This window comes from Ambystoma mexicanum, chromosome 3p, assembly GCF_040938575.1.
Source record: "Ambystoma mexicanum isolate Mex_15411 chromosome 3p, UKY_AmexF1_1, whole genome shotgun sequence".
Taxonomy (NCBI): Eukaryota; Metazoa; Chordata; class Amphibia; order Caudata; family Ambystomatidae; genus Ambystoma; species Ambystoma mexicanum.
In genome coordinates this window covers 810,271,136-810,283,653 of record NC_090925.1, presented here as the reverse complement: position 1 = coordinate 810,283,653, position 12,518 = coordinate 810,271,136, and the positions used below count along the sequence as shown (strand labels likewise).

Here is a 12,518-nt window from a genome sequence, read left to right as displayed (position 1 = left end):
AAACTAAATCCTGGTCAGTGATTTAATTTTCAGGCCTTGCTCATGCAGCATTTTACTCGTTAAATAGCAGTGCACGCCTCCCCAGATCAGTGCTTTCCTGGCTTGTTTAACACAGCAACGCCACAGATAACACGTACTTCTTTGTCCATTGATCTCTAGGTGTTTCATACACTAGCTGTAGCCTGCCTTACAGATTTTGGTTACCCTGTTACAAATACTGCACTATGCATGTTTTACATATAGACCCCACATCGAATCTGGAAAATGGCATTCCCCAAATGTGTAATTGTGGACAAATCATGCCTCCCTCTGTGCCTCGGTACTTATATCTGGCTGAAATTAGAGTACCTCGAAACACAGGTGCTAGATGCATCTAAAAAATGTGAAGGTCGTTTGCCATAATTTCCTGTGATGTCACTTGGGGGTGGGGTCAAATTACATCACTCCCTGTGATGTCATCAGGGGGGTCAAGCGTCGTGTGATGTCACTTCCGATACCCCTGGAATTTTGGTGAAATGAGGTCCCTAAGTGCAGGATGGGGTGGGGTCTTCGTCATATGACCAATTTTCATTATTGCTGTCTCAGAACTAATATTTCTATTTCCCTTTTCTTCAATTCTTTTTCAGTCAAGCAATCAGGCTCTTGCTAGTATGGTTGCCTTCGCAATTGTGCCAGTTTGCCCTGAAGCGGTAAGTCAAATGTCTACCATTGAAGTAAATTACAATTAGTAAAATATCAAAGTATGTTTTTAAAAAACAAACATTTTTTGGAACCTATTTCCCTTCCCGAGGTGCAGTTTAAATTCTATGGTTTCAGTCCCAGCTTACCTTTGTTGTTACTTTCTCAAAAGAGGCCAATAACACTGGGCGTTGCCCTCACTGGGTTAGGCATAACAGAGAAGGTTTACTTCTTGGAGAGTGAGGAATTTTTCTAGATCTTGGAGGAGAATGGTCAGACTCTTGTGCCTGTGGGGTTAAATGTAACTAGCAGTAATTCAGTGCCACAACATGTCTTGCTTGAGCTGGGAGATTCATTAGAATTAGAATCATTAGAATCAGATGGCTCAGGAATAAGGGGAGGGTCTTACGACTTCCACTATCCCCCATTATCAGACACTAAATATATGTTCTGCCCTTGACACAACCCACTTCCAATGGACATTTCAAATGGGACCACTCTTGGGGCATCCTTACTTCACTATGTGCACCTCCTCCATGGGTAAATTCATCTCATTCTTTGGTTTCTATTACCACCTCTTTACTGTTGTCACCAAGATACCCTTCTTTCCCCTAACACATCAGAGTGCATCACCAGATGCCTCTCTGACACTAGTTGACACTACTATCCCTGATGCAAAACTCCTTAGAATGGTATCAGGTAATATTATCCCCATATATATGGTCGCCGTAAATAATATCGCCGGGAAAAGGTTGTGGTGATATTATATGGGTGACCATATATATGGGGACAGAGGCAAAAAAAATAAAAATTTAGAAAAAAATTGGGAGTTGCGGGGATGTCCCCCGCATGTTCCATGCAATAATGTTGCCACAAAAAACGGCCATTTTTCGGCGATATTTTTACATGGCGAGATTTTTGTGGCGACATTATTACATGGAACCCTTACAATGGAATTCATCTTTCTCTCGCACTCTGATGCCAACCTCACTTGCCCCTTCTTTAGCTCCTCCTGAGCTCCTTGCGCCATCACATCCCAACCTTGTGATCCTTTCATACAGCTAAATTAAACTAAAGGCCCAAGACCCCTGTCTGGAGGGATCACCAATCTACGATCTGTGATGCAGACAGAGCACTGGCAGAGTGCTGGATCAACTGCACGGGCCGCAAGTACAACATGGAAACCAAGCCCAAGGTCAGCTTTGCTAGCATAACCATGATCAATCAGGAGCATCCATTCCACTTAAACATGGCACCTGCAACCGCAGGGTACCAACATGGGCTCACTGTAGCCTCCAACCTGCCTCTGCCCATTGTGGATTGTGTAAATTCATGAACCATACAGTGAGAGATAGCAGGTGATGCCAGCCACCCCACAATGCCCACTTTTAAGGCTCAAACCCCCTGTCTGGGGTTGTCAGGGCACGGAAGTGACCATTCTCTCTGCCCTCTTCAAGCGAACAGTCTCTCTGAAGCACCCTGCATGCCCAACGTCACACAGGCACTCTGGATCAATGATGTCCACCAACTGAGCCATCAAAAGGTTTGGTCTCGATCCGCTCGGGTCGCTGCAGCCTCGTAGCTCAACACCCCTGCTTCTGCTTATAACATCAAGCACTTGTGCCTACCACAAACAATGTCTACTTCCCAGCGCAGCTTGCCCTGGAACCCTATTACCCAATGACAACAGAGTCCTCCCATGAGCACCCAACAGAGCCCCACAACCCTGTGAAGGACCGTGCATGCCCTTCCAACATCCTCCCAGCCATCGCCTTCAACCCTGTATCTAGAACCTACTGGAGCTTTGTTACGAACCTTTGACACTCACCACATTCCAAAATGGTAAGCGTATGATTGTTGGTGCTAATGTGCCCCCTATTTCCAATCATATGCTCCACCTTAGTTGTGCTGAGGTACCCCCAATCCTTAAGCAAGCAATCCACCTCATTTGTATTGACGTGTCCCCAAGCTCCTCACAAATGCCCCACCTTAACTGTGGTGTTGTACCCCTGAGCTCCGTACAAGTGACCCACCGTAATGGTGCCAACGTGCCGCTGAGTTCCAAGCTATTGAACCACCTCAATCCTGCTGATGGCCGCCCATGCTCCAAACCTGTGATCCTCCTTAGATGCATCTCCCACATACCACTCGCCCTCCCTCACACGTCCTACCTCCCCGCCTTCCCCTCCACAGTCACAGGTCCTATTGCTCAGAAGCTTGGACCATCACCGACCAACAAAACCCAACTGCCCACTGCCACCTCAGCCCCTTTCAAGCCATCTACCCACCCCGAGCAAGACACGAATACCTTGTCCTGCTCTCAGCTCACACATCCCTCTTGCACCCATCACCACCCGCCTGCCCTCTCCCACCCAGTCTTGCAACAAACACCTGTGCGTCCGGACCACTACACCAGGCAGCCCAACCATGTCAATGCCCCAAATGCCCTCACTGTTGGTTTACCCCTGGCTTACATTCTCTATGTTCTGAGAAACGCGTCACTGAAGCGACCTGGAAGGTATAGGACGAAATTACTGAGTTAAAATTACTGATCCCAACAAAAGACATAAAAAGCATACCACCAAAAGTTCTAACTACTAAAAGTTCGAACCTTTAGTGGTATGTATGTTTTGGTGGGGGTTGGAAAAAAAAGAAAAAGGCATTAGGGTCTGCGGGGGTGTCCCCCGCAACACCCCGCTCACCATACTTTACAGTATTGTGAGTGGGGGTTGCGGGGTACACCCCTGCAGCTGACCCGAAAAAAAGAAAAAAAACCAACCTTTTAAATGCGGTCATTTCCGTCCCGGGAAATTTAGCCGCGGATAAATCACACAGATCCATCTGGAGTAAACACCCCACTGTTGAAAATAAAGCCCGCTTCATAGTGATATCCAAAATCTACAAAAAAGTGATCCAAGCTGCCAAGGCTTCTGCCTACATCACACGTATCTTGAATGCAGATTTAAATTCCCACAAAGTCTTTGCCATACTTTGCAAGCTGAACCACCAGCAACCCCCCTCCACTGTCATTAATAATGACAGCTGGTGTACTGACGTCCAGAAGGCACTTCTAGACAAAATTGCTTCACTGCAGCAAAAAATCCAGCTCATACTATTAACAGTTAAAGTGCCACCCAAGCCCCCACTCCATCTCCCCACCTCCAACACTCCCCACTCTTCTGTTAGACTGTGCTAACCTTCTGTTGCTGCAAACAACCGCTATCATCAATGCCTCCTTCACCTCATGCTCGGTCCCTATGTCGCTCAAAGAATCCTGGATCTCACCCCTCCTCAAGAAAACTGTCCTTGAACCAGCAATCCCGACCAATTACCGACTGATCACTACTGTCCCTTTTATGCGACAAATCATTGACCAAGCTGCCTACCTCCAAATCCAGCAACATCTCGAACACAATCATATTCTCAGCATCCGGCAATCTGGCTTTCGCCCCAGACATAGGACCAAAACCACCTAACTGAACCTCAAGAACCATCTCAACGATTCCAGAGACAAGGGAAACCTCTCTCTACTTATGCTCCTAGATTGAGCCACTGCATTCGACCTTGTAGACTACTCTACACTCTGTCACCACATTGTGACCTCTGCTGCCTTCTCCTCAGATGCCAGTAAATGGGTGGCATCCTTCCTTACCGACGGTACTTCCAGAGTCTTCTCCACAAACCACTCCTCTACCCCACACCCTCTACATGCGGAGTCCCTCAGGGTGTCATGATCCGCCGTCCCTGGAAACTATGGTGGAAATGGAAGAAGGGCTACTGAGCGGAAACTGATGCAGCGCTCTAGTTGTTTACGGCGCATCACGTACATATATGCGTCACGCCTAAGCGACGATGCGTTGCAACCCTCCTTCTTTGGGTAAGCACGCTTGTTCTCCGTCCACTGTTCTGGTGGTTCCCGCTGCCTTCCCGCCTTCCTTGCTTTGTCTTCTCTGTGCCTCCTTCCTCCCTTTTTCCTAGCGGTTCATTCTGATCTATCGGCTGCCATTCTGCGCTCCGCTTTCCTTCGCAGCGTTCTTCCGCTCCGAGCCTTCTCAGAGTTTTCCCCTTACTCTTCCTTACCTTGTGTTCCTACAACGCATCTGTTAACATGCATTTGCGTATCCTCTTCAACACCTTCTGGAAAGACTGTATAAGCCTTTTTCGTCCCACGAAGTCGACTGCATTCAAGAACCGCAGTTGGACATCGTCCCAGGGTTTTTCAGCCTTGCTTTTCCCTGGTTGTGGGGCGGTCCCCACTGCCGGGCCGGCTGCTATTAGGCAGGGTGGCCTCCGGCGGGGCTCTTCCTAAGACTCGTCCAAAAAAGCCAGAGCACGCCTGGAGAAGCCGGAGGGAAATATCTTCAGAAGACTCATCCGAGGAATCACAGACAGGTGAGAAGGAAGAGGAATCTGGGTCAGAAGAATTGTTCTTGGATAGTCTACCCCACATTCCTGAGAGTTTGCAACGCCAAGAGATGGCCAGTTTAGAACAATACCAAGAGCTTGTTAAAACCATACAAGGTATTACAGTCGAACTACAGACTTTAAAAACAGAGAACAATGCATTGAAGGCAGACAATGCTGCATTAAGACAACAGTTCTTACGTAGAGAAGAAGATCGGGGAGATCTCCCACCAGTATCCTTGCCATGCGGCAAATACGACGGGAATCCCAAAAGACTTAAAGAATTTCTGGATGCCTGTCAAATCGGGAATCCCAAAAGACTTAAAGAATTTCTGGACGCCTGTCAAATTTACTTCACTTTCCGCCCCAAGATGTTTGAATTAGACCGGGCCAAAGTCGGATTTGTTGTCTCAAACTTAACGGGTAATGCCCTGGCCTGGGCAACCCCGCTGGTCACCGATGCCGATCCAGCCCTCACTGTTTATGGAACTTTTATCCAACAGTTCCGGACCAGGTTCGAAAGACCAGAGGTGTTATTTACGTCTTATGAAAACCTCTTAGACACCAAACAAGGCACATCTGACGTTCAGACATATGTGACCAACTTCCAGAGGATAGCCCAGGAGACTGGATGGCTAGACTCGGCAAGACAGACTTTATTCAGAAGGGGTTTACAAGAGGAGATAAAGGACGAACTGTCAAGAATTGCTAGACCTGCATCATTTCAGGAACTGATTTCCCTAGCTCTACAAATTGAATTCCGACTGTCGGAGCGCCGGGCAGAAAGAAGACGATCCAGGTTGCTTGCTCCTCACCTTCCTTCTCTCAGTGTGCAGACCGTCCCAGAAAGGAATAAACCTTCAACGGAAGAACCCATGCAAATCAGGACTACCAGAGGACCCCTAACGGCTGCAGAGAGAAAACGGCGAAAGGACTTGAGCCTGTGCCTGTATTGCGGATCTGACAAGCATCTCCTGAGGGATTGTCCTGAGGTCCCTCCTAGGAGGTCGGGAAACAAACAACCCCGTCCATGAACAGTGAAACGGAAGGGGTCTACAGGGCCAATCCCTGTGTTTCAAAAAACCCCATAGTGGAGGAAGTCTCACACCAGCTCATGATCCTCAAGGTGGTATTAGAATGGAAGAAGAACTGTAAGGTGGAATGCCTGGCCATGCTAGACTGCGGAGCAGCTGGCAATTTCATGGACGATGAATGGGCAACAAAGCACACCATACCTAGAAGAAGTAAGCATCTACCAATACCTGTGGAAGGGGTAGATGGCTCTCCCCTATCCTCGGGTCCCATCAAACTAGAGACTCATGAATTAACAGTCAGTATGAACACCTATCGAGAAAGAATTGCATTTGACTTGATAAGGGCGGCCCACTTCCCAGTGATCCAGGGAATCCCTTGGCTAAGGAGACACAATCCCGGTATTGACTGGAGCGCAAATACGCTGGAATTCCGCTCTGACCTCTGTTTACACACCTGTTTGTCTCAAGAGACTGAGCCGATTCAAGCTAATAACACGATGCCCATTAAGAGCGTGATTTGTATCCCGGGAGAATACCAGGAGTATTCAGATGTCTTTTCCGACATCCAACCCAAGCCTCTCCCACCTCACAGAACAGAAGACTGTAGAATTGAATTAAAACCAGAGGCAGAGGTTCTGTTTGGGAGAATCTTCCCGTTGTCCCTACCAGAGAAAGACACCCTGAGGGAATATTTAGCCACCAATCTACAGAATTGTCTCATCCGAGAATCGACCTCTTCTGCAGGGGCTTCTCTGTTCTTTATCCCCAAGAAGGGTACCACAGAGCTCAGGCCCTGTATCGACTATCGAGGTCTGAACAGTCAGACAATCAGAGACTGCTACTCGATGCCTCTTATCAAGGACATTCTGGAGGCTGTGCAAGGAGCAAAATGGTTTACAAAATTGGATATCAGGGGTGCATATCATTTACTAAGAATACATAAAGGAGACGAATGGAAGACAGCTTTTCGTACACCCCTGGGTCACTTTGAGTACAGGGTAATGCCCTTTGGCTTAGTTAATGCTCCCGCTCAATTCCAAAGGTTTATGGACAAGATTTTCTCTGATTTGTTGTTCTCAAGATGGTAGTGTATCTGGACAATATATTGGTCTACTCAAAGACCCTTGAGCAGCATCGTCTGGATGTAAAGGAAGTCTTGGAACGGCTCAGACATAATCATCTCTTCGCAAAACCCGAAAAGAGCCAGTTTGAAGCCTCTTCTGTTCCTTATCTGGGATTTATACTTTCGGAAGACCAACTGATGATGGATCCGAACAAGGTCAAGGCAATATCCCAGTGGACCACTCCCGCTTCGGTCAAGGATGTACAGCGATTTTAGGCTTAGCCAATTTTTACTGGAAATTCATCACCGGGTTTTCCAACACTGTCCTACCAATAACCGCCCTGTTAAAAAAGGGTGTAAAGTTCACGTGGTCAATCGAAGCCGATCAAGCCTTCGATCAATTAAAAGAAGCTTTTACCACCGCTCCAATACTTAGCCAACCTGACCAGACACAGCCTTTTACCATTGTCACTGACGCTTCTTATGGGCCCTCGGAGCCGCTCTTTTACAGAAAAAGGAAGACCAGTTGGAACACCCAATTGCTTACTATTCAAAAACCCTCAATTCTAGTGAGAAGAATTACTCGGTGATCGAAAAGGAACTCCTTGCCATTCGACAAGCTTGCAAGGAGTGGAGACATCTTCTGCAGGGAGCAAGGTTTCCTTTTCAAGTCCGCACGGATCATAGAAACCTTAGCATCCTACAACAAATGGAATGCAGGAATTCCCGCCATGCCAGATGGGCATATTACTTTTCCCAATTTGACTTCGAACTGACCTATCTACCAGGGAAGGAAAATCATTTAGCCGATGCTCTTTCTAGAAGTCATGGGGAAGAATCAGGAAAGTACTCAGGTCAGGAATACTTACTGCAGGGTAAAACCTTTATCAACTCCATAAACACTTTCTTACAAGATGTTCTTGAAGCCCAGAAAGACCCATCCCTTATTCCTCTCTTGACTCAAAAAGGGAACCTTTGGTTTCGGGAGGAAGGATTGTATCTTTGTTACGCTCACCTCGCTCCCACAGGGGCGTTTGTCGGACCCGGACTGCTGCGGCCTCCACCCACGTGATGCGTAGTGCAGCAATGACTGACTGGATCTGCCCTCCTAATCTTGTCTGCTTGGCCCGTAGAAATATTCTCCTACAAGTGGAGAGATGGATTTAGCCACTTGTGGATTCAAGTGATAGCACCCCCACTGTCCTCCCCACTAATCACCTCTGAAGCGCCCTCTCAGCAATCTCACCTTATATTCGTGAAGGATGAGCCCTCCATCCTGCGAAGCACGCAGGGGCGCGTTGATGACCAGTTACTTCACTGGCCTGAAGATATTGGAAGAGTTGTAGACGAATCCTGACTCCAAAAGATCCTGGCGAAGAGCCATAAGTATATAGTTTTTAAGAGTTCAAAATGTCTGGAATTCACTCCTGTCCAATTCCTCTTTTATCTTGCAGCTTTGACCCAATAAGAAGATTGACAGCTGAAAGCGCTCCGGTTAAAGTCTGTGTTACCCAACACTGTCCGGTAAATAATGCCAAGGTTTAAACTTGATGCTTTCTCCTTATCTTACAGGTGCGGCATAAGAAGATGAGGCGTGCTGATGAGTTATACCTTCGGCGATAAAATCAGGTAAGCATATGGCGGCTAAAGAGATTGTCTCTGTCTGTTCTCTCTGCTCACCTTGTTGTTTCTTGTCCCCCTTAGGTGCCGGGATTCGTCGATGTAAATATGGAGACAGCGCCGGATCGAAGTGATGCTGCGTGGAACGGTGAGTTTGGCGCGGCGCTGCTGCTGGCGATGAGATGCTTTTAAAAGAAAGTCTTTCCTCTGGTTTGAAGATGCGATGAATCTGGAATCAGGTAAGAAATCAGGTAATACTCTTGTTCTAACCTTTGCTTCTTTCATCTTCCTAGGTGCTCCAGGTTCGAGGCGGGCGTGGCAGAAGGCTGGATGCTGCTGCTGGCACGGTGAGCGTTACGCTGCTGGATGCAGAATAACACGAAGCGTGTGCTGCTCTTCGGGCGTGGTTTAAATAGCCTCCAAAGTAGTCCCAGGTAGGTATTCCTCCCTGACCACACCCGAGTAACAAAATAGTCCCTAAGGTAAAGTAGTCCCTTCCAGGCCTCACATGGGCTTGGATCTCCTTGCAGCATGGTCTGCATCAGGTAAGTGTGCACCTATGAGCCTGACGTCTATGGCGCCAGGACTGATGTCCCATATGAGCCTGGCGCCATAGGCGCCAGGACTGAACCCAGACAGCCCTTAGCAGGGGTTGCTGGGTTTTCTCAAGGCGACATGATGCCTGCTCCCGGGGCTGATGGACGTGGTCTGGATGCCCGGGGGTATGCATCATGACAGCACTCCCCCTCAAGGCCCCTCCTAAAGTCGTTCCTCCCCTTGGTCCTGGTTTGTCTGGGAAGTCCCGATGGAATCTCTTCACTAATCGTGGTGCATGAACGTGGTCACTAGGCTCCCATGACCTTTCCTGTGGCCCGTAACCTTTCCAATCATTTAAGTAAAAAAGTTTTGATTTAACCACCTTGGAGTCCAGGATGTTTTTAACCTCGAATTCAGGTTCTCCATCTATCAAGATAGGATCTGGGGGTTTGGTTATTCTTGTTCCTGGTTGAACTGGTTTTAAAAGTGAAACATGAAAGACAGGATGAATTCGCATATTGGAGGGTAATTCCAGTTTGACGGCCACCGGGTTGATAATGGCTTTAATGGTGTAAGGTCCCAAATATCTAGGATTAAAAGTCCAAGTTCCTTTCAGAGGTATGTGTTTTGTAGCTAGCCAAACCTGATCTCCAATTTGGTACTGTGGAGTTTCACTTCTATGTAGATCAGCATTTTTCTTGTATTTCTCTTTTGCTTGCTTCAAATGTTCTGTCGCTTCCTTGAAGGCTTGTGTAATAGTAGAATGTAAATGACTAACTGCAGGCATTTCTAAGTGCTGAGGGGAATCGAGTTCTGAGGTTCGAGGGTGGTGTCCATATATGGTATAAAAGGGGCTTTGTCTGGTTCCTGAATGTATAGAGTTATTGTATGCATATTCGGAAATCCATAAAATATCTTTCCAATTACTTTTGGTCTGGTGAAGCATGCAACGAAGGTACTGTTCAAGGGTCTGGTTGGTCCTCTCCGTCTGACCATCGGTCTGGGGATGGTGACTGGTTGATAACCTTACGTCGATTAGCACCAATTGGCAACATTTCTTACAAAAATGTGAAATGAATTGACTACCTCGGTCAGAGACCAATACAGAAGGAAACCCGTGTATTCGAACGATGTTTTCGAGGAACTCCTTGGCCAGGACTGAAGCAGAAGGTAATCCCTTCAAAGGAATAAAGTGGGCCATCTTGGAAAAAAGATCCACGATAACTAGAATGGTGTTAAATCCATTACATGGTGGTAGATCAGTAATAAAGTCTAAAGATAAGGTGTGCCATGGTGTAGGTGGAATATCCAAAGGTTGTAAAAGGCCAGCTGTTTTTTTCTTCTGACTCTTGTTTTGGGCGCAAATGCCACAAGACATCACAAATGACTTTATATCTTTTCGCCAGGTGGGCCACCAGAATTGTCTCTTAATTTTGGCTTCGGTTTTTGCGATACCTGGGTGACCTCCCATTAGGTTATCATGATAATTGGAGATGACAAGTTCCTGTAATTCCTTGTGTGGTAGAAATAGTCGTCCTTGATAGTAGGGTAGGTCATTGATGACTGAGTAATCCGGGCCTTTCTTTACCCATTCCTGCAGGGCTGCTGGATTGAAGAGTTGTTGGATTTTTAAATTAATTTCTTCTAGTGTCTGTAAAGTAGTTATGCCAAGAATTCTTTGTTCAGAAATTATAGGCACCCGCTCTGGGTTCGCATATGCTTCTTCCATTCCTATTCGGGATAAGGCATCTGCCTTGCCATTTTTACAGCCTGGTCGATAAGTGATCACAAAATCGAATTCGGCAAAGAACAATGCCCGTCGAAGTTGGCGCGATGATTGGGCTTTGGCTGTTTTTAGATACTGCAAGTTCCGGTGATCGGAGATTACAGTAATGGTATGCCTGGCACCGAGAAGATAGTGTCGCCAAGCCTTAAAGGTGGATTTGATGGCTAATAACTCTTTATCGGTAACCGCATAGTTTAACTCGGGTACCGAGAACTTTCTGGACCAAAATGCCACTGGGTGAAGTTGACCAGTTTCAGGATCCTTCTGGGACAGGACAGCTCCCATGGCTAAACTGGATGCATCAGTTTCCACTATGTATGGAAGCTCTGGCCGTGGATGCATTAAAGGCATGGTCTAGTAAAAAATGTTATTGTCCCTACGGGTCGGCCATGTTTTTTTAAGCCTAAGTGGCTCGATTTTAGAAAACTTTCCTATGGACCTTACCAGAGTTTTCGTCCATTAAACGCACGTGAAAACAAGCACCAGGGAGCCGCCATTTTCTGATAATCCTATCTTTTCCCCCATTGCCCTGGCTGACCTGCTTTTGCGGCACTAAATCAATTCCCCCGCCCCTGAGCCTGACATTATCAAAACATTCATATTCCCCGCCTCTTTCTGTGACGTTACTGTGCTGCGTAGGCAAACGCGCCCAGTCGTCTTCTGCGCAACTCCACACAGAACCCGGAAACCAACACAGATCAACTCACAACACAGCGCGCCACAATTCGGAATATGAAACTGTACTTTAAAATGAAACAGCAACACGGTACATTTGGTAAAGTACATTTATTTGACATCCAATGTTTAGAGAATATTCAGCAATTGCCATATGAACTCCGAAAGCCATTTATTTTCTTTTATCTGTATCCGCAATAACTGTTCCGTTTCATCTTGAGTCACGCGCTGTTCCTTTATGGTACACAGGGTGTTCATTTTCGTAAAAAGAATCACTTTGGAAGCATGGTGAACCGCAAGGCTGTTCCATCAACTAGGCACTAGTCCATCGTAAAGGTTGATATGTTGCTTCTAGCCACTAGTACAGCGTAAAGGCATGTGGGCTCTTGGCGATCGTCCCATAATATGGTGATCGTGCTCCAGTTGTTGACACGAAGGTGCAGGTGTCTGCTGAAGAATCCATCCGCCGGTGTCTCAAACAGATGGCAGTGGCAGAATGGGATCAAATACCTGTTATGCAAACAAAAAAATTATAATTAGTCTCGCTAGCCGAACTTCATTAATATTACTCATTTTATTTATTACGGCCGATCAGAAACTATTTGCTTGCAAGGATAGTTCAATGGAGTATGTTCGTCTCTAAAATCAATGCGAAATGTAACGAGATAAATCGAGGCAAACACACAATGATAAACGACAGTTAGTCTACATGCGTGAGGAA

General features: G+C 46.7%; 1 protein-coding gene across 3 annotated transcripts in view; it reads left to right on the top strand.

Annotated features, from left to right (window-relative positions):
* Positions 1-12,518, top strand: part of LOC138580918 (uncharacterized) — a 500,340-nt gene that overhangs the window by 243,753 nt on the left and 244,069 nt on the right. For all 3 annotated transcript variants that reach the window (XM_069651850.1, XM_069651847.1, XM_069651849.1), the window contains exon 7: positions 627-689. In XM_069651850.1, coding sequence (XP_069507951.1) covers positions 627-689 — 63 coding nt within the window. The remainder of the gene's footprint in view (positions 1-626; positions 690-12,518) is intronic.